The sequence below is a fragment of the Lonchura striata genome, chromosome 17 (genome assembly GCF_046129695.1).
Source record: "Lonchura striata isolate bLonStr1 chromosome 17, bLonStr1.mat, whole genome shotgun sequence".
Lineage (NCBI taxonomy): Eukaryota > Metazoa > Chordata > Aves > Passeriformes > Estrildidae > Lonchura > Lonchura striata.
The window spans coordinates 8,192,303-8,212,636 of record NC_134619.1 but is presented as its reverse complement, the minus strand read 5'-3'; the positions used below and the strand labels follow the sequence as shown (position 1 = coordinate 8,212,636).

The window sequence follows — 20,334 nt, the reverse complement described above, 5'->3', positions numbered from 1 at the left end:
CCTGAAGGCCGGCAAATTCTCTGCTCAGGTTCATGTTACAGATGGCCATGAACCAACTCCCCCAGCAGCACTCCCGGCCGGGTCTGCACTGAAGCTGGGATAACTGAGCACTTGCAGAAACTTCTTAACACAGATTGGGAATTCCCAACAGCCCGGACACTGCCATTTGCACATGTGCCCCTCGCACGGGGGGTGCCGGAGAGATCCACGGCTGTGGCTGCGTGTGCAGGACGTGGGGAGCGGTGTTGTCGGGGGAGGAAGGCTCCGTGTCCAGTCTAGAGCTGGGGTGGCCAGGCGAGCCGCTGTCTGTGCCGGGGCTGGCAGCCAGCCGGGCTCGGCGGGACACAGACCTGCATCCTCCCCGTCCGTCCCGCTGTCTCCTCCCAGCTGTGAGCCCGCAAGGAGTGGCAGCTGGGGGCTATATAAAGGCAGGGAAACCTCAGCCAGCTCAAGAGAAAGTCTTGGAGCTGGTGGTGTTCTCCCTCCTTCCTGCCTTCACGTGATTCAGCTTCCCCACGCCAGGAGCCGGGGACCAGCCGCGCTGTAAGTATCCGAGCTGAGCCAGCATTGTGTGGGGGAACCCCCAGCCTCTGGGCAGGACGGTGGCTCCGGGCCCCGGGGAAGGGGATCCCCCATCCTCTCTCTTCATAGAATTGGAGGAAAATGCAGTGGGGGAGCCCCGTCCCACCCCACAGCCCCGGGTAGAGGGTCCCCATCCTCTCCTTTCAGAGAACTGGAGGAAGCTGTGGGGGAGCCCCGTCCCATCCCTCAGCCTGGCACGGAGCTCTGCCTGTTGCTGCGGGATGGACAGGCTCCAGCTCCCGTCTCAAACCAGCCTGGGGGCAGGCGGCACATCTCGGGGGGGCTGTGAGGGTTGTGGGGCGGCACCACGGGGGAGGGCTCTCTCCTCTGCGAACTGCTGGGGCTCCCCGCTGCAGCAGCACGCACGGGGCTGGCGCCTGTCCCTGCGGTTCGGGGGGAGTGCTAGAGTGAGTGTTCCCAGATGTGGGACCCTCGGGCTCCACAGGGCCAGTGTGGGGACTTGTGCATAGCACCCTGCGGAGGGGCCGTGCCCCTCATGGGCTGCTGGTGCAGAGGTTTCGGGTAAAGGCAACCTGGGCAGCAGCACTGGGGGGTTTCAGGGAGAACAGTGGAGCCGTGGGGTGCTCCTTGGAGCTATCACCTGTCCCGGGCAGATTGGACAGCAGCTGCATTCCTTCCAGTGTGTCCCCCGGGCCTGTCTGTGATGACATCCTGTATGTCCCCAGGCCAGTCCGTGCTGACCCTGCTCTCTGCCTCCAGGTGCGAGATGGCTGCTGGCGGCTGCCTCCTTCTCCTTCTTCTGCCCTCGCTGATTGCAGCCTCGCACAGCCCTCCTGGCTGTAAGATCCGGATTACTTCCAAGGGGCTGGACCTGGGTAAGGGGCTGGCCAGGATCTCACAGTCTGGGAAAGAGGGACGTTGGGCACCCTCCTGGGATCTGTGCTTGTGTAGGGCTCTGCTCACCATGGGGAAGCCGGGGAGGAGTGGGGGCTGTGAGAGGCGATGCTGCCAGGAGGGCCTGTCCCAGCCCAGCCTCGTTTTTCCCTGCAGTGAAGCAGGAGGGGCTGCGCTTTGTGGAGCAGGAGCTGCAGAACATCACGGTGTCAGACCTGCATGGGAGTGAGGGACAGTTCCAGTACAACATCAGCCAGTGAGTGCTGCCTGCTGCCCACGGCTTCCCATGTCCATCTGTCCATCTAACCACTGCTGTCCCCTCCCTGCAGGGTCAAGGTGACAGACCTGAAGCTGGCCTCTTCAGACCTGAACTTCCAGCCCCAGCAGCACCTTGTCTTCAACATCAACAATGCTTCCATTAGCCTACGCTTCCGCAGGCAGCTGCTCTACTGGTTCTTGTGAGCTGCCTCCCCTTCCTCCTGCTCTGGGTGCTAACCCACCCCATAACTGTGCTTGCTGGGTGCCACAGGTGCCTTGCTGTCCTGCAGCTGGCAGGAGCTATGTGCTCCTCTCATCTGCTTTCCTGGCTTCTAGCTACGACATTGGGTCCATCAATGCCTCTGCGGACGGAGTCTACATCTACACAGTGCTGCAGCTGGCCAAGGACGAGGCTGGGCGCCTCAAAATCTCCAATATGACCTGCAACGCCTCCATAGCGAGAATGCATGCTGGCTTCTCCGGCACACTCAGGTACACCTGACCCCTCTGTGTGTGCCTGGCTCCCTCACCCCCTTCCCACATCTTCAGTGCTTCCTCATCCCAGCTATGTGCTGGAATGGCCACAGAGCCACAGGGAGAACAGGCAGTGCAGAACCACTCCTGTGTTCTCCAGGAAGGTATACGAGTTCCTGAGCACCTTCATCGTCACAGGAATGCGCTTCCTCCTCAGCCAGCAGGTACAGCTGAGCGCACAGAGGGTCTGTGGGATGTTAGGGCTCAGCCCTTTGTGTGTGGGAGAGGGTAGTCATATCCCACCCATCTGCTGGGCCTTGTCCTGCCTCTGCAGCTCCTAATCCAATCCTGGGAGTGATTTCCCTCAGCCTGGCTCCTTGCCTTGCAGATCTGCCCATCCCTGGAGCATGCCAGCCTGGTGCTGCTGAACTCTTTGCTGGACACAGTGCCTGGTGTGTGTTGCTCTGGGAAAGGGGCTGGATTCCATTCACTGTGGGGCAGACAGGGCTGAGCATCAGGCTGCCAGGCAGCTCCAGGCTAAGTCACACCAGCACATCTTCCCTGGCAGTGAGAAACTACGTGGATGAGCATATCGGGATTGACTACTCCCTCCTACGGGATCCGTCCATTTCCACTGATACCCTTGAGCTCGACTTCAAGGTGAACACTGGGTCCTGCCTTGCTGGTCCTTCCCCATCCCTGTGGAAAAGGGTGTGCCAGTGGGCACGTTGGGCTCCGTGGAGCAGGTGAGGTGGGCTGCCCCGTGGCTGTGGGAACCTCTCCTGCTCTTGGTCCAGGGCATGTTCTTCCCCCGGGTGAGAGAGGACCAGGAGCTGGAGAACCACGCGGTGGAGCCGGTGATCAAGGAGACTGAACGCATGGTTTATGTTGCCTTCTCTGAGTACTTCTTTGACTCAGCCATGCAGTCGTACTTCCAGGCAGGAGTACTGACCATAGAGCTCCAGGGGCAGAAGGTAAGGAGCACCAGACAGTCAGACTGTGTGCAGGCAGGAGGGAGGGGTGGGCTGTGTCGCAGAGAAAAGGAGGTGCCATCCAGGGAGCAGCTTTGCTGGTACCTGCAGCAGCGGCTTGCTCCCCCTTCCAGTGGTTTGTGCTCGCCACAGGTACCCAAGGACCTGGAGGTTTTGCTGAGAGCCACATTCTTTGGGACCATCTTCATGCTGGTAAGGAACACCCAGACAGGATGGAAGGCATGGCAGAGCATAGCCCTGCCCTGTGCCCAGCCTCCAGCTCACCTGCCTTCCCTAGAGCCCTTCTGTGGATGCTCCGCTGCGGCTCGTGCTGCAGGTCTCTACTCCCCCCCGCTGCACCATCAAACCCTCGGGGACCTCAGTCTCTGTCTCTGCTTTCCTGAACATCTCACTGGTGCCCCCGGACCGCCCACCTATCCAGCTCTCCAGCATGGCCATGGTGAGAGGGGGGCTGGGGCTCCTTGTGCAGGCACCCCAGTGTATACAGGAGCAGTGTCCCCCATCCTGTGTTGTAAGGTACTGGTGTGACTGAGCAAAGGGACACTGGACCTGTGGCATGAGCTGGCCTGGTTGTCCTCTGCCTGCTCTGAGTCAGCCCTCTCCCTCCCCAGGAAACCAAGCTGAGTGCCAAGGTATTTCTGCAAGGAAAGGCGCTGCGTGTGCAGCTGGACCTACGACGGTATGGCTGGGGTGCCATGGGGGTATGGGGAGTCCCCTCCACACCTACTCACAACTGCTTCCTCCTGTCCAGGTTTCGCATCTATTCCAAGCAGTCAGCGCTGGAGTCGCTTGCGGTGAGGGCAGGGTGATGGCCTGGGAACCCTTACACCCAGCCACAGTGGGGGGTGGACTTGGGAGAGGCTGTCAGTTCAGGATCCCCACTTACAGCCCTCCCTGCCCTGGCTGGCAGCTCTGCCACTATACTGACCCCAGCTCTTCTCCTGCAGCTGTTCTCACTGCAGGCCCCACTGAAGACCCTGCTGCAGCTGACCATCATGCCCATCATTAACGGTAGGCCTCACTGCTCCCACACAACTGGGAGTGTTGGCAGGGGCATAGCAGGGCTCAGCCTCATCCCAGCTCTCCCTTGCTGCAGAGAGGACAAAGAAGGGGGTGCAGATCCCACTGCCCGAAGGCATGGACTTCACCAGGGAGGTGGTCACCAATCACGCGGTATGTGGTGGGATGGGACAGCCTGTGCCTCCATGTCCTGCTGGGAAGGGCATAGTCACCTCCAGCCTTGCACTGACCCTCTTCCCTCTGCAGGGATTCCTCACAGTGGGAGCTGATCTCCACTTCTCCAAGGGGCTGCGGGAGGTGATTGAGAAATACCGCCCGGTGCCGACTGCTGCTGCCTACTCCAGCTCCCGGCCCCCAGAGCCCAGCCTGGACCCCAGCTTGCTCTAGCTCTCCTCCCTGGACCAAGGGCAGATCCCGGGCAGGACCCATAGACTGTAGGTAGGAAGCAGCTTCCCTGGTACCACCACATTGTCAGGTGCCCAGGCCCTGGTGGGGCGCAGCAAGGTGGAGAGGGTGCTCTGGGAATCCCTGCTGCAGCCCTGCTCATCACACTAATAAACCACCTGACTCTAACCACATGGCCTCATTGCTTGGAGGACATGTCCATGCTGGGTTGATGAAAAGGAGGCAGCTGATGCTGCTGCCCAGCTTGGGTCCTTGGGAGCAGAAGCTGCTTAGTGCAGTGCTGGAGGGCTCAGAGTGACTGTGCTGCCGCCACTTAGGTGGGTCACTCATTTCACTCGATGCAGGGACCCCCGCAGAAAGGGCAAAGCTCACAGAACCCAGGGCTCCCTGGCAAAGGGTGTTGGTACTCACTGGTGCTCCTCAGAGAGTGGAGGAAAGCGAAGCAGGGGTTGGCACAAAGGTGCAAGGAGGAGCAGAACCACCTTGGTCAGAGTTTATTGCGAGTTCCTGAAGCACTGTGTGCCCTGGCAGTGGGATTGTTGTGGTAGTGGTGGTAAGTCTCCCTCAGTAGGAACAGAAGTGGTGGGAGCCAAAGTAGAGGTAAGCAGGACCCAGCCTACCCCTGCTGCTGCTCCTCATAGCCTGCTGAGGCCATGTGCATGTGGGGCCGAGGGAAAAGTGCTGGGGATTGCTCCCTGCCTGGGAGGGAAGCAGCTGCTGCCTCAGACAGGGAGGAGGCAAGGCAGGAAGCCACAAGGGAGGAGGTGGCTGCAGCAGGTGCACAATGCCTCTCCCACAAGGACAGAGTCCCCCAGCCCATGCCCCTCATCCTGTCCAGCCAGGGGAAGGCTGCAGGCATGACAGGTCCGTGGTATAGCCAAGCAGCAATGAGGACAGGCTGTGTAAGGTGCCGGCGGTGAGGGCAGGTGGGGTGGCAAGAGCAGCTGGAGCGCTGGGTGCTACCTCTGCAGCTCTTAGTAAGGCTGGTTCTTAATGAAGCGGCAGAACATGGTGAAGGCAGCAAGAGGCCGGTCTGTGGGCACCATGTGGCCAGCTCCCTGTAGGAAAGGGACAGTGGTTGGCAGTGCAGCTGGGGTGCTGCCGCAGCCCAGCCAACACCACCCAACCCTGACTGCAGCCTTGGTATCCAGCACACCCACCCACAGCCCCATCCCTGGCCCCCAGAGCCCTCAGGCCCTACCTTGACAGTGAGGAAAGCGATGTTGGTGAATTCCTTCACAAAGCCACCAATCTGGTTCTCACCGTTTTCAGTATAGAGCCAGGGCCGGCGAGCCACCTGCACCTGGGAGTAGCAGCAGTGTCTTCAGCACCTGCAGCTGGCCCTGCCCATGCTCCTGCCACAACCAGCTACAGCACATAGCCCGGAGCCAGTGACTGGCCTGGCCTGAGCCCTGCCCATTTACCTTCTGGCACAGGGAATCCACAAACCACTCATCCCCGAGAAAGTTGCATGCCATGTCGACGTCCCCGTTGTATACCAGGATCCGGTATTTCTGTGTAGCAGACAGAGAGTGAGCTGTTGGCAGGGCAGCAGCCCCAGCCAGGTAGAAGGCTGAGCTGGCAGAGACACTCCCAGAGTCTGTGGGCTCCCCTGTACACACCGTGGCTCCAAGCAGCTTGAGGTACTGCTCATTCATCTGCATGTACAGGCGCTTGTAGCTGCGGTTCACCTCGAAGCTGTGGAGGAAGCATTGGCAGCACATCTGCTCCTTCTCAGAGCATTCCTTCCCTGCCCACAGCTTGCTCACCTGCACACCTGCCACTCTGGGGCCTCGGGGGAGATGTGCAGAGCCTTCCGCACCTCGGGGGAGTTCAGATACATGCTAGGGGCTGTGGAGTTGGTGCAGGGCGGGTCCATCCGGACCTTTTTTCGAGCTACTGGCATCCGGAACAGGTTCTGGGAGAGTCGGGAGGGTCACTGTCACAGCAGCACCTGCCCCATGGAGCAGGTGCTTTCTGCCCCTTCTGCCCACAACAGCACAACTGGCCAGAGGCTGCTCACAGCCCAGCAGCGTGGGCACCTCAGCTCACCTGCCGCCAGGAGAATCTCAGTGGCATCCGGATGAAGGAGTTGCCCAGGTCATGTGTGATGAGATAATCACCCTCATATCTGTAGCCATAATGAGTATGAGGACAGACTGAAAACCCTGGAGAACAAGGGCTAAGGGCTCTCCTGAGGGGAGTCCTCAGCAGCAGCCACACAACCATCCAAGTGTCCCAGAGGGACACTTACCCAGCCCAGCTCACCAGGTCCCTCTGTGTAGTGCAAAGCAATCTGGTGCTAATAGAACTATTTTCCCTGGGGCTACTCTCACCTCATGCTCCCTGGGACACCTCCATCACAAGGGGCATAGAGGTTGTAGATATTGAGGCCAGACTCCTCTACAATCTGAATCATTTCCCCCATCTGCAAGGAAGGGTTTGGGACTCAGCAGGACCCTTGTGGACCTGTGGGCCCAGGCACGTTCTGCTCGGCGCAGGTATAGGGGCTCCGGCTCCCTCACCTTGAGTGTGCAGTTCAGGTTGGAGTTGTCATGGAAGTTGCACTTCCCCTCGGAGCAGCAAAAGGCCTGCAGGTCTTTCCACAGCCTGCAGGCAGAGACCAGGACCACTTGGACCAGGTGGCAACACTGACATGACAGCTGCCCTGCAGCTCTCTGCCCAGTGGCCACAAGGCACAGAGCTTGGCCATGTGTCCTCCTTACCCCACAAATGCACCCACGGGAGCTACCTGGGACAAGGAGCCACAGCCCAGATGCTGACCCAGGGCAGGCTATGTGTGCCCTTGTCTCAACACCACCAACCCAGACAGCCCCAGCCTCAGCTGTGCACCCATCCTGCTTGCACAGGGAAGGCACATCCAGCATTCCCTCTGCTCTTACTCTGTCCCCAGCAGCCCGTGGTAATAGGCAAAGTAAACCAGGGAGTTGTCATTGATCTCATAAGATGAGAGGCCGTTTCCCACAGCGATTCCCTGCGAGGCAAGAAGAAAACAACCCTGTTGTGTTCCAGCTCCCCGCAGGGCAGTCACAGCAGAGCAGCCGCAGGCAGGAAGCAGATGTGGAACTGTTTACTCTGCGGAGGGAACAGGGAGGGTTGGGGGTGCCTGAGGACACTCCCCTGGCAGCAGGGACAGACACGTCCACCAGCAGCTGCTGCCAGAACCCCAGGAAGAGATAAAAGGCTGCAGGGCCAGGCGTGCCCTACATCCCGGCTGGTCCCACCCTGGCTGTGCCAAGCCCTCTGCTCCCCGACTGGGCAGAGCCAAGCTGCCCACCTTCAGGTTGAGGCTGGGGTCCTGCATCACCCACTCTGCCAGTGTGGGAATGTAGACCCCTCCATAGCTCTCCCCTGTGAGGAAGAGATCATTCTTGGAGTACTCGGGAAAGAGCCGGAGGAAGTCCTTCAGTGCCAGGTAGTTGTTGTGAGCAACCTGCAGGGAGAAGGTGGCATGGTCAGGTGGTGAGGCTGAACCCCATGGCCAGGAGTGGGCAGGCAGGGGAGCAGGGCTCTCCCAGTCACTCGCCTCCGTGTCATTTGTGCCATACTTCTTGTCATCGGAGTATGAGAAGCCGACACCAGCAGGAGACTCCAGGTAGAGAATGTTGGCAATCTGCAAGGACAGCAGAGGAGCCAGCAATCAGGGGAGACCCTCTGCCTCAGTGGGGCCAAGGACTGCTAGCCCCACCCATGGCAGCGCCCACAGGAGTGTGGCCCGCCCCAGGGCTGCACTGGGGTGGCCACATTCCTGTGCTGCTCAACAGCAGACTCAGGAGGAGGGTGTGTTGGGCAGGAGGGGAGCAGCAGTCAGGTCAATGGAGAGAGCAGGAGGAACTGGCTCACAGCCACCCTATCTTAAAGCCACAAAGGGAAGCAGTGCCTGTACCTTGTTCCATGCGTACTCATTGTACTTCAGTGTGACCCCATCAGGCTGGATCTGAGGAAGAAGATGGTGACTGATGGGCAAAGCAGGGCAGGACACAGAGGGATGGCTCGTGCCACGCAGCCGGTCATCCCCTGAGCCCTTGAGCCACAGGATAGCAGTGACTACTAACCAGGAAGGGGCCATGCTCCTTGAGAAAGCCCTCCATGGAGCTGCAGCCAGGGCCCCCGTTCAGCCACAGGACCAGGGGGCTGCTCTGGGGATTGCTCTGGGCCTCCACGAACCTGTGGACGTGTAGCTGTGAGTGCCCAGTGCCAGCCGATGCCCCCCCCATCGCCAGGCGCAGTCCCACGTACCAGTAGTGCAGGTATTTGCCCGGCCCGGCGCAGAGGTAGCCCGAGAAGTGGCGGAAGGAGGGCTGCTTTGACAGCCCGGGCAGGTAGGTCACCTCATGGTCCGGGGGGGCGGCCCGGCCCAACCCCAGCAGCAGCAGCGACGACAGCAACACTGGCCCCATCTGCGGTGGGCGGAAGGGACGGTCAGGGTGCTGTCAGCCAGGAACGGCCGCGGCAGCGCCCCGCGAGCGCCCCGGCCCGGCTGCTCCGGCAGGCCCCGCACTCGGGGCTGACCCCCGGCCCGGCCGGCTCCCCTGGCGCCGGTCCTGGCCCCTCCGTCCCGTCCCCCGGTCCCCTCCCGGCCCCCCGGTCCCGCTGACCGCGGCCGCTCCCGGCGCGGCGCTCGCAGGCGGCGGTCACGGCGGGCACATGACACGCGCCCATATGACCTGCGGTGCTCACGTGAGCGGGGCGGGGCCCGGCGGCGGCCAATCAGCGCCCCGGGGGCGGCCGGCCCCGCCCCCGGCCCCGCCCGCGCACGTGGGAGCGGCCCCGGGACCGGGACCGGGACACCGCCGGGGGGGGCAACGACAGAGACCCCGCACCCAAATGGGGGCAGCCGGGCGTGCGGTGCTCCGGTGGGCACCACAGCTGGGTGCCACCCAGCAGCGCTGGGTAAAGCCGGGCATCGCCAGGCCCTGCCAGTCAGCACCGTGTGATGGCCACTGGCCGCTGCTGGCTATAGCTGGTACCACTGGGCACCAGCGGGCACTGCCTGCTGCTGCTGGACAGCATGGGCACATCCAGGCACCCCAGGTGGCAGCGCTAGACAGTCCAGTGTGGAATGTCTGTGGGTCTGGTTTGGGCCCGGGTGTGCCCAGCAGCCACAGGGCCCCCCAACCTCCCCCATAGAACTAGGACCCCCCTGGAGCCCTCTGGTTGTCCCTCCCAGCCGGGCTGTCACCACCTCACAGCAGCTGTGACAGGGACAGTTAAAAATAGCTCCGGCAGCAATGGCTGCCCGGTGCAGGCTTGCTGCACGCTTCCACCACATCCACGGCGCCAACATCCGCCTGGATGCCTCACACACGCAAGCCACACGGGTGGAGAGCTTCGCCAACGGGCTCTGCTTCAGCCAGGAGCCTCTGGCACCCGGGCAGATCTTCCTGGTGGAGATTGAGGAGAAGGAGCTGGGCTGGTGCGGGCACTTGCGTGTGGGACTGACAGCCCACGATCCCCAGAGCCTGGAGGTAGTGCCCGAGTACTCGCTGCCGGACCTGGTGAACCTGGGGGACACCTGGGTGTTTGCCATCACCCGGAACCACAACCGTGTGGTGGTGGAGGGGGAGGAGGTGCAGGCGCGGGGGCGGCCCTGGGAGCCCTTCCTGCTGATCGAGCGGGTGCGGATCCCCCGTGACACGCTGGTGGGGCGCAGCCGGCCCGGCCGCTACAGCCACATCCTGGATGACCTGTACAAGATGAACGTGCTGCCCGCGACTGCCCGGCGCAGCCGCATCGGGGTGCTGTACGCCCCACAGCCCGATGGCACCGCCGACATGCACATCGTCATCAACGGCGAGGACATGGGGCCGAGCGCCAGGGGCCTGCCCACCACCCGCCCGCTCTACGCCGTCATTGACGTCTTTGCTTCCACCAAGAGTGTCCGGGTGATCCCGGTGGATTATGGCTGTAGGTACCTGTGCCCTTCCCTGCGGCACGTGCTGCGTGGGCCAGGAGTGGGGGAGCTCTGCTGGGGTCATGCCATAGTCGCCAACAGAGGGAAGGTTGGTGCGTGCCACTGGGCAGAGGGACATGGGGTAAGAGGGCGCAAGAAAGCCTCTGGCCCTTGTGGAGCACAGGTGAGATCCGCAGTACCGCTGCTGGGCAGTGTCTGATGAAAGCTCTGCCATGGGCGCTGTGCTGGGGCCAGGGGAGAGACCCCCAGCAGCAGCAGCAGTCAGGCAGACCCCCCTGGCCACCCTTCCCAAGCCGTGATAGGGTCGGGTGTTTGGGGCTGTCTCACAGCTGGGAGGCCTCGCTGTGCCCAGCCTTGCCTAGAGCACGTGGCAGTCAGAGCCAGCTAAGATCCTGCCCTGGCATCAAAACATCCACCTACATCCACCACGGCTCAGCACACAGCGCCCACGCAGCTGCCACGTGCCCCGGACACGGTGTTCCCTGGGCAGACACCCTGCGATGCCATCGAGGCCTGGGCATTATCCCGTGTCCTTTGCCTTGCTGGGAGGGACCAGGCTAATAAGTGCTGATTAGCAGCACACTGGAAAAATGAGGAGATGGATCAGGTGAGACAGAGGCAGAAGAGCTAGAGCCAGAGTACTGCCTGCCACCAGCACTGGGAGGTACTGCTTCTCATGCCGGTGTTAAGAGCAGCTGCTTCTGTGCCAAGGCTGGAACCTGGTATTCTCCCTGATGTAACAGCTGCAGAGTAGTGGCTACAGCAGACAGCACCCATGCTGCTGGGCCACCCATGGCTCTGGGAAGTTGTATCACAGGAGCAGGAACCAGGCAGATTCTGTGGAAGTGCCCAAGGGGATGGTTCTCATGGTGGTCTGCCCCAAAAGTATGGTGGGCACTGTCTCTGCAGACAGTGCAGCCCCAGCCTGCAGACACTCACCCAGCAGCCTGGCTCTGGGGCCAGTGCAGGCAGACCAAGGGAGTGGGATGGAAAAAAAGCACAGCATGGGTATGTGAGACCCTGGAGAGTTGCTTGACAGCCACCAGAGAAAGAAATGCAAAGCAGGCACGGTCACACACAGCTTGGGCACATAACTGTCTCTCAACCTTCCTCCTAATAACGGGAAGAGCTTTGCTGCCTGGGGCCCTTGAGCTTCCAGCCCTGCTGGAGCAGCCTTGCACCAGCCCCAGCACAGCCAGTTTAAGCCCAGGGCAGGATGATGCCACAGAACAAACTCACCCACTACTGCCTTTAACCACAGTGCCTCTGCCAGCTCCTCCACCCCGCTGTGCTCAGCCTCACTGCCGACTTGCCCGGCTCAGGTACCCTCTCTGTTCTCTTGCAGTTCCTTCCCTGCAGACGCTGTGCCGGCTGGTTATCCAGAAACACGTCGTGCACCGCCTGGCCATCGATGGCCTGCGCTTGCCCCCGCTGCTCAAGAGCTTCTGCCAACACGAGTGAGGTACCGAGGGTGCTGCTGGGCTGCCCCCCACATCAGCAGCCCCCCAGCTGCCCCGCAGGCTCCGTGCCCCTCCCTGCCCACTCAGCCCAGCATGTGCTGCTGAAGGGCTGACATAAAAGCAGAGCAAAGCGGGGTTGGGATTTCCCCACACAGATGGTGTGGCATTCCCAGAGCATGAGCAGGGGGATTGATGTGGGTCACAGATTGCAATAAAGTGCTTCCAGACAAGACTCTGTCAAAGGAGGCTTGGGGGGCTGGGACACCCCTGTGCTTCAGCAGCTCCTTGTGGGAGCAGTTCCCCCACCAGTGAGGAAGGGAGCACAGGCCACAGCCCTATGGGGCTCAGGACATGTTCCCAGCCCTGGAATTATGCTGGAACTGTGTGGGTGGATCAGAGTGGGTGGAGTGTGGGAGGGCACAGCACAGCACTCACGTGGAGGTAAATTACAGCCGGACGCTCATCCTGGCAGTTTCACTCTTGGGAAAGATGTTTACCCAGAGAAAGAGGTATTTCCTGTGTGTTCAGCTTGGAGGGAGACGAGTCAGATCCTGGAGCACCCAAACACCAATGCTGACAGCAGCCCTTGCTTGGGCACGTGTCTGTGGCCACAGAGCCAGTCACAGTGACCTGGTGCAGGGCACAGCCATCCTGACTTGGAGCTTCATGCCCTCGGCTTTGTGCCCTCAGCCAGACCTTTCAGCTCGTGGCAGATGGGGATGGCAGCCGGCATCCTGCAGTGCCTATGCCAGGCTGGAGGGGAGGCAGGGTGGCAGCTGTGCAGAGGAACAGGCTGGAGGGGAGAGGTCTCCTAAAATCAGAGGGGTTCCCACTGGAGCCAGAAAGACAGCAAAGAGGCTGGCAAAGTACAATTGAAGAGGAAACAAGCAGCTCAAAGCTTACAAAAAGGTGTTTTCGAGAAACACGATGCTATATTTAGTCGGAGGCTCGATAGTATCAGATCATGTTACAAAACTCGTGCTCAAAGGAAATCCCCAGCCCACAACCACAGCCAGCTCCATCAACACCAAAGTGTTAATGAAGGAACTGCTAAATGGGCAAAACATGGACAGTGACCAAACTACAGCAATGGAGCGAGGTCTGTGATGTTCCCTGCTGTGTCCCAACAACAGGCTGGGAGCTGCTGGGGCTGGAGCTCATCTGGCTGCGATGGGGCTGGGGAGCTCACCCACTCCAGAGCAGCGCCCACAGACGAGGGCGTTTCGTTTACTCTCCAGGCTGTTTTCCCTTCCCCACCCTTGCACGAAGCCTTTGCTCCCCACCTCCCTGCAGTGTTATCTGCCCGGCAGTGACCCCCGCACATGAGGGAGGGTTCCTCTTTCTTGAGGAATTGAGAGCAGCTGCTGCAACCGGACAAACAACAGCCCTGCTCTCTAATGGGCCGCAGCACAGTGGGATTGCAGGGATTCAGGAGCTGCCACCTGAGGCAGCACGGTGAGACAGGAGGACTGAGGAGCACTGCCCAAGGCCCTGCCCATTCCCCATGCCCTGTTCCCTGGCCGGGGAGGGGTGTCTGCAGCTGGCACAGGGACAGACTCAGCTCCCAAATAACACGAGGGTGATTTATTGGCTCCATTGCACAACACCTCACAGCTGGATGCTGCAAGGTCCTGCGGGTGCTGGCCACAGATGAAATAGTTTTGTCATGTGTTATTGTACCTAGATCCCTACAAATCTATTGGCCCTTATGGGATTAATTTGAGAAACCACAAGCAACTGGCTGATGTCATCACGAAGACTCTTGATGATTTTTGAGCAGTTTTGGGAATCTGGAGAGGTCCCACATAACTGGAAGCTGGGGAATGATGTCCCGATTTCAAAGGGCATGAAGGAGAACCCTGGAAACTACAGGCCTGTCAGTCTCACTTCAGTGCCCAGTAAAATCATGGGAAAGATCATTCTGGCAGGTACTGAAAAATACCTGGAGAACACAGTCACTGGTGACAGCCAGCATGGCTTAGTGAGGGGAAAGTCCTGCTTGTTGAACATGATTTCCTTCTACAACAGGGTAACCCACCTAAGTGACCAAGGAAAGCCAGTATCTGCAATGTTTTTGGGCTTCAGTGCAGTTTTGATAATGTCTGTCCCAGTATTCTTTTGGACAAAGTGTCCAGCTAGCAGCTGAATAAGCCTGTTACACAGTGGGTGAGCAGCTGGCTCACAGGTTTGGCACAGAGTTATAGTGAATGGGGTGACATCAGGCTGGTGTCCAGCCACTAGAGAGGCTCTGTAGGGCTCCATCCTTGGCCCAATTCTTTTCAACATCTTCATTAACAACTTGGACTCAGAATTTGAAGGAATACTAAGTAATATACTAATTTAAAGTGCTAACAACACTAAACTGGGAGGAGTTGTCAACTCCACTGAGAGCAGAGAGGTCTTGCTGAGAGACCTTGACAAATTGGAGATGGGTAATCACCAAAAGTATGAAGTTTAACAAGAGCAAGTGACAGATTCTACACCTTGTACAGGGCAATCCTGGTGGTATATACAGACAGGGGAACAAGAAGCTGAAGACCAGCACTGGGGGTCCTGGTTGATGGCAAATTGAATATGATCAGCAGTGTCCTGGCAGCCAGGAGTGCCAACCCTGTCCTGGGGGCATCAGAAACAGCATTGCCAGCAAGGGAGGGGGTTGTCCTGCCCTGCTCTGCACTGGTGCAGCCTCACTTCAAATCCTGGGGGCAGTTTTGGCACAACAATATAAAAAAGAGAACATTCAAAAGATGCCATGGGAATGGTGATGGGACTGGAAGGAAGGCTTTTGAGAAACAGTAGAGGTAACTTGGTCTATTCAGCCTGGTGAAGAGGAAACTGCAGGAAGACCTCGTTGTGATCTTCAGAACCCTCATGAGAGGAAGCAGAGGAACAGGTACTGATCTCTTCCCTCTCATGACCTATGACAGAACTCGAGGAAATAGTATAAAGCTGAGTCAGGAGAGATTGAGGCAGGATATCAGAAAAAGGTTTTTCACCTAAAGGGTGGTTGAGCACTGGAACAGGCAGTGGACAATGGGCAGTGGTCATGGCATCAAGCCTGTCTGAGTTCAGGAAGTGTCTGGACAATGCTCTCAGGCACATGGTGGGATTTTTGTGGTGTCCTGCACAGGACTGGGAGTTGGACACGATCCCAATGGGTCCCTTCCAACTCAGCAGATTCTAGGATACCAGCACCTCCCACATTGCACCATCCAGAGCTGGCTCCTGGCCACAGCTGTTAGCCAGGTCAGTGACTGTTACCCTCGCTGCAGGATCAGGATCTCCCAATCCAGTTCCTCTGCTGCCCCATGCAAGAAGTGACGCTCACTCAGCAGATCAAGGACCCAAACTGCCCCTTCCACGCTGAGGAAATGACAGGCTGAGGGGAATGAAGGTGCAAGACAGGACACAGTGGAAGCACCCAGCTCAGCTCCCACTCAGTGCTGGAGCTTCACCTCACCATAGGGCCTGACCCAGCTGTCAGCCACCTCCCACAGAGTCCTGTGCTCCAAGTCCTTACTACTGAGGCAGGCAGCTGGCTGATCTCTGCTGTGAGGAAGGACACCACCAGGGCTTTATCCAAAGACTTGTTCCAGGAGCTCTTTAGTTCCTCCAGGAGGCCATCAGCACTGTCTCACCTAGCCTGGTGGGTGAGACCCACCCTCTCCCATGGTCTATTGAGCATTTCCCTCTGCAAGAGCTTCCTGTTTAAATTCAGCACAGCCAAGATGTGCCAGTAGGGCAGCCAGAAGGCCAGGTTGAAGTGGCAAGTGTAGCTACTTGAGCCTTCCTGGAAGATGTCCACGGGGTGGGCATCCCCCTGGATCTGTACACTGAGCCTGTCCTACCTGGTGCAAACCAGCTGCCTGGACTTCCAAACCACTGCCTGAGGCACACTGGCAGCAGCCTCTGTGCAAATGCCACTCAAAGACTGCCTGACACTATCTTCAGTCCTCTGGGTAATCAAATCTTCACTGTCATCCTCTGAGGTTTCTGTGGCCTCCAGTTTTGCCACAGGATACAGGATCTAACAGGAAATGAGCTTACTGGCTCACTCTAGAGAAGAGCACGAGGTGTTTCAGTTGACACTGAAGGGCCTCAGGGAGCTGATAGACTCTGGAGATCACACGATTCTCAACAGCCACAAGAGAGGCTGACAGGGGCCACTGCTTCTGCTGAGCTGCTGCCACAGTGGGGGAAGCCTGGCCAGAGCTCTGTGTCACCCTGGCACACCAGAGGGGCAAGAGGCACATCTGAAATAGGCAGACTTGGGGGAGCTGCCTGAGCAACACAGTGATCAGGATGGGAAGCAGAGTGTGTCATGGTATCAGGAGGGATCTTAGAAACACACTCTTTGTAATGCTGGGTCAAGGTGGTGATGCAGCTCTCCAGAGAAAGCCCAGCACTGAAAATTTGACTTAGCCCATGGATGACAATCTCCAGCTCCATGAAAAGTCTCTGCTCTTTCCCTAGCTGCCCTATGTACGTGGCCCAGACCCCATCGTCGAGCAGCCAGCGAGGTGGAGCTGAGGCAGCAAATCCGGCGTGATGGGGTCTCTCGGGACGGCGAGCAGCGGCTGCCGGTGGCTCTCAGAGCCCGCACCCGTGGCTTTCCTGGCGGCGATCACGGCCAGCCCCTCGGTGCGGTGGCGGAGAGCTGCACCGCGGCCGCTGAGCGGCTTGGGCTGCCGCTACCGGCGGGGACATCCCGGTCCCTGCCGCGCTCCCCTCCGCCTCCCCCGCCCGCGCCAATCGCGGCGGCACCGGAGCGCTCGGGCGCCGCCCGGAGCGGCCGCTGTGCATCGCACCGGGCCGGGACACCGGGAGCGCCCCTCGCACCGGGCCGGGACACCGGGAGCGCCCCTCGCAGCGGCCGCTGTGCATCGCACCGGGCCGGGACACCGGGAGCGCCCCTCGCAGTGGCTGCTACCCAGAGCGGCGTGCGGGCACCGGCCCCGCCTGGCTGCCTCCCCCAGCTGCTCCCATCGCTCTGCAGCAGCTCCAGGCTCAGCGGCTGGGCTCTCTCTCATGTCTCTCTTCAGCAACAAGGGCACCGCTCTCCCCTCTCGCTCCTTGCTCTCCACAAGGAAGGCGTACAGGAGTTGTCCTCCCTTGCCTGGCGCCCAGTGTAGGAGAAGACTCTCAGCATCTGTTTGAAGAAGCACTTCATTGCTTTGGTGTGGAAGCTGATACCCATGTGTTTATGTCTTTATCCCTAAACCACACGGTTCTGCAGCTGTGGAGGAGCAGGCTAGAACATGACAAGAAAAGCTTCAAGGAAGGAGGTTCAATTGTATTTTAAGAAGGCAAGTTATATTTTAAAAGGGCAAAGGGAGCAGTTGCATAACTAGTGAGTGACCTTGTGGCCTTTGTGCACAAAAGCACCTCCACCAGCTAAGATAGAAAGGAAACAGTGTCACTGCACCCGCTTGGAGAAGCGAAGGCCATGGAATGAAGTGCTCCCTGAGAGAAACCTGGTATCACCTTTCCACTGCAGTCAGGTGAGGACAGCAGGAATGCTGCAGATGCTGATGCTTGAAGTCTTGAGCTGGAAAAGGCAGGAGCTATACGGTGAACACAGCAAGTGTGTGGCACAGCTGGTACCGGGGCATCACACTACCGAGATCAGCCCGGTTACCACAGCCAGGTACGGGACAGGGCCTGTGCCCCGGGGCAGCGCTGGGCTGGAGCCAAGCGGCGGCTCCACGGGGCCGGGCTGTGCTACACCGGGGGACCCCGGGCCACGGCCATGCCACTGCGAGCTCCAGACGGACGCGGCGGGCGGGCCTTACCTGATGTCCTGGCGGACAGCGGTGCCGTGCTGCCGGTTGTGGCTGCGCCCCAGGACGCCGCTCGCAGCTCGCAGAGGCAGCCCCTGTAGGCGAGACTGCGGGGGCCGCCCGGACCCCTCCGCTCGGCCGCCCAAACGCACCCCGCCATCCCCGTTAAACCAGCCGGGCACCGCCCGCACCGTGACCTCGACCAATCAACGCCGTCTTCTCCCGATTGACAGGAGGCGAACCAACCAGCCCACAAGACAGGGGTGACTGACAGCTCTACTGCCCAATCACATGGCGGCCTGTGCCCCGCGGCTGGGCGGTGCTTCCTGGTCCGCCGCGCTGCTCGGGCGGCGGTGCCGGTCCCGGTTCGCGGGGGCGATGGGGACCCCGGGCGATGCCGGTGGGGCCGCAGCGGGGCCGGGATCCGGGCCGCCGCCGCCCGGGGACCTGCGCAGCGTGCTGATCACCAGCGTGCTGAACCTGGAGCGGCTGGAGGTCGACCTCTTCAGGTGCGGGTGGACGCCGGGGCAGCGCGACCGGGCCGCCTCCTCCTCCGCCGCCGCCGCCGCCCTCACCGTGGCCGCCTTCTCCCCGCAGGGGCCAGCACCACTGGGTGCCCGCCACGCAGCACCTCTTCGGCGGGCAGATCGTGGGGCAGGCGCTGGTGGCGGCAGCGCACGCCGTGAGCCGCGACGAGCAGGTGCACTCGCTCCACTGCTACTTCGTGCGGACAGGTGCGCCCGGGGAACCGGGAACCGGCGCGGTGCAGGGACCGGGAGGGTTGGGACGCTGGGGGAGTTCTCACTGAGCAGCGAGGAGGCGCCGTCACGCCGGTGCCGGCAGAGCGGGCGCTGCCGGGCCCCGCCTCTGCAGGGCGGTTTCGGTGGAGCGCCGTGGCCCGGCGGCAGAACGTCCCTGTCCTGTCCCAGGGGACCCCAAGGTGCCGGTGCTGTACGAGGTGGAGCGGACCCGCACGGGGAAGAGTTTCTCTGTGCGCTCTGTAAAGGCCATCCAGCATGGAAAGCCGATCTTCACCTGCCAGGCCTCCTTCCAGCTCTCCCAGGGAAGCCCAGTGCAGCACCAGTTCACCATGCCCACCGTGCCACCCCCCGAGGAGCTGCTGACACAGGAGGAGCTCATCCAGAAGTTCCTGCAGTGAGTGGGCTGGAAAGGACATGCTGGGCATGCACCTTGCTGCCTGGGGCATAGGGAGGTGTGGGAGAGGACTATGTGAGAAATTCTCAAATATGCCTGGGAGGGGAAGAGAGGAGCAGGACAAACAGGAGCTGTGCAACTCTTGTCTTTCTGTGTGCCTCTGGATCACTGGGTTGGAACTGCTGCCAGTAAGATGTGTTCCAACCCACAAGTCTGGCGTTAACCTCGCTTCTCTGTGCTGGGCTGCAGGAATCCTAATGTGGCCGAGGGATACAGGAAACGTCTCACCAAGATCCAAGCTCAAGATGTGCCGATTGACATTAAACCTGTGAACCCACCAGATATATTCAGCTCAGAGCCACAGGAGCCGAAGCAGCTCTTCTGGGTGCGAGCCCGAGGCTACATAGGTGGGTCCTGCTGGGTTCAGGTACCTCCCAATCCAAGGGCTTAAGCACCAGCTCACCTGTGGAGCACTCTTGCAACAGAATGGGCTGGGAGGGCTGTGATTAGGGGGCTTCCTGTGCCCTAGCCTGGACACTTCAAGGCTGTAATACAGGTGTGGGTGCAGAAATGATGCTGTGAACCATGCTGGGGCATGGCATGGCAAAGGGAATAAGTCTGGAGGGATCTCAGATGTGCTTGGCAGCTGGCTCCAGGGGAGCGGAGCCCCTGGGGCTCTGCACTCCAGACACGTCCCACAGGCCCCAGCGGGATGGGCAGCACTGGTTGCTCTGCAGGGGAGACTGACATGAAGGTGCACTGCTGCGTGGCTGCCTACATCTCTGACTACGCCTTCCTGGGCACGGCCCTGCTCCCGCACCGGCAGTACCGCGTCAAGTTCATGGTGTCCCTTGACCATTCCATGTGGTTCCACGCGCCCTTCAGAGCTGACCACTGGATGCTGTACGAGTGTGAGAGCCCCTGGGCTGGTAAGTCCTTAGTGCATTTTTGGGAGACCCTCATGGCCAAGGCCAGCCCTGCCTGTCCTGGGGCAGTGGGCTGCAGTCTGACAGTCTCTCTCTGCAGGTGGGTGCCGGGGCTTGGTGCAGGGACGGCTGTGGCGCAGGGATGGGGTCCTGGCTGTCACCTGTGCACAGGAAGGTGTCATCAGGGTGGAACAGTCACCAAACCAGAGCAAGCTCTAGCTGAGGAGACGCTATAGACTCAAGCATGCCGAGGGAGGGACCCTGAGATCAAGACACAACCTGGACAGGAAGGAGACCAGGTGGGACCAAGCACTGCAGGAAGTTCCAGTGCCAGAGATGTCTGCGACAGACTGTGACCAACAGAGCATCGCTGCAACCAGCTGCTAGCTGCACAGCATGTAAGCTCACACTGCCATCAGCTATCCTTCATCCACCTTAAAATAAAGCCATTGGGTGAAGAGCTGGACTCTGTCCCTGGAGTTTGTCCCCTTG

General features: G+C 60.1%; 5 protein-coding genes and 1 long non-coding RNA gene across 6 annotated transcripts; 3 read left to right on the top strand and 3 right to left on the bottom strand.

Annotated features, from left to right (window-relative positions):
- Positions 1 to 443: 443 nt before the first annotated feature.
- Positions 444 to 4,754, top strand: PLTP (phospholipid transfer protein). Its single transcript, XM_021547304.3, has 16 exons — positions 444 to 543; positions 1,303 to 1,418; positions 1,594 to 1,693; positions 1,767 to 1,895; positions 2,032 to 2,187; positions 2,330 to 2,393; positions 2,558 to 2,621; positions 2,738 to 2,829; positions 2,967 to 3,143; positions 3,294 to 3,353; positions 3,439 to 3,600; positions 3,773 to 3,840; positions 3,913 to 3,955; positions 4,109 to 4,172; positions 4,258 to 4,334; positions 4,428 to 4,754. Exons 2-16 carry the CDS (start codon positions 1,310 to 1,312, stop codon positions 4,566 to 4,568), a joined length of 1,506 nt encoding a protein of 501 aa, XP_021402979.2. The 5' UTR covers positions 444 to 543; positions 1,303 to 1,309; the 3' UTR covers positions 4,569 to 4,754.
- A 311-nt stretch (positions 4,755 to 5,065) lies between these two features.
- CTSA (cathepsin A) lies at positions 5,066 to 9,275 on the bottom strand. The gene is made up of 15 exons (XM_021547290.2): positions 9,206 to 9,275; positions 8,847 to 9,007; positions 8,663 to 8,774; positions 8,494 to 8,544; positions 8,134 to 8,220; positions 7,885 to 8,040; positions 7,490 to 7,581; positions 7,112 to 7,196; positions 6,923 to 7,014; positions 6,639 to 6,717; positions 6,356 to 6,504; positions 6,209 to 6,284; positions 6,011 to 6,100; positions 5,788 to 5,889; positions 5,066 to 5,644 (listed from the first exon to the last, which is right to left on the bottom strand). The coding sequence occupies exons 2-15, from the start codon at positions 9,005 to 9,007 to the stop codon at positions 5,561 to 5,563; spliced, it is 1,416 nt and encodes a 471-aa protein (XP_021402965.1). The 5' UTR covers positions 9,206 to 9,275; the 3' UTR covers positions 5,066 to 5,560.
- A 563-nt stretch (positions 9,276 to 9,838) lies between these two features.
- Positions 9,839 to 12,213, top strand: NEURL2 (neuralized E3 ubiquitin protein ligase 2). Its single transcript, XM_021547325.3, has 2 exons — positions 9,839 to 10,514; positions 11,867 to 12,213. Exons 1-2 carry the CDS (start codon positions 9,839 to 9,841, stop codon positions 11,980 to 11,982), a joined length of 792 nt encoding a protein of 263 aa, XP_021403000.2. The 3' UTR covers positions 11,983 to 12,213.
- Positions 12,214 to 15,363: 3,150 nt separating this feature from the next.
- LOC144247203 (zinc finger SWIM domain-containing protein 1-like) lies at positions 15,364 to 17,178 on the bottom strand. The gene is given in 5 exon segments (XM_077787089.1): positions 15,364 to 15,507; positions 15,510 to 16,008; positions 16,140 to 16,501; positions 16,504 to 16,672; positions 17,098 to 17,178. Coding segments are annotated over 5 exon segments (1,200 nt in total). The 3' UTR covers positions 15,364 to 15,418.
- A 94-nt stretch (positions 17,179 to 17,272) lies between these two features.
- LOC110479812 (uncharacterized) lies at positions 17,273 to 17,971 on the bottom strand. Its single transcript, XR_002466992.2, has 2 exons — positions 17,774 to 17,971; positions 17,273 to 17,529 (listed from the first exon to the last, which is right to left on the bottom strand). It is a non-coding gene; the product is annotated as an uncharacterized LOC110479812 (long non-coding RNA).
- An 81-nt stretch (positions 17,972 to 18,052) lies between these two features.
- On the top strand, positions 18,053 to 20,302 carry ACOT8 (acyl-CoA thioesterase 8). The gene is made up of 6 exons (XM_021547330.3): positions 18,053 to 18,270; positions 18,359 to 18,495; positions 18,691 to 18,916; positions 19,166 to 19,323; positions 19,654 to 19,845; positions 19,943 to 20,302. Exons 1-6 carry the CDS (start codon positions 18,053 to 18,055, stop codon positions 20,059 to 20,061), a joined length of 1,050 nt encoding a protein of 349 aa, XP_021403005.1. The 3' UTR covers positions 20,062 to 20,302.
- The last annotated feature ends 32 nt before the right edge of the window (positions 20,303 to 20,334 follow it).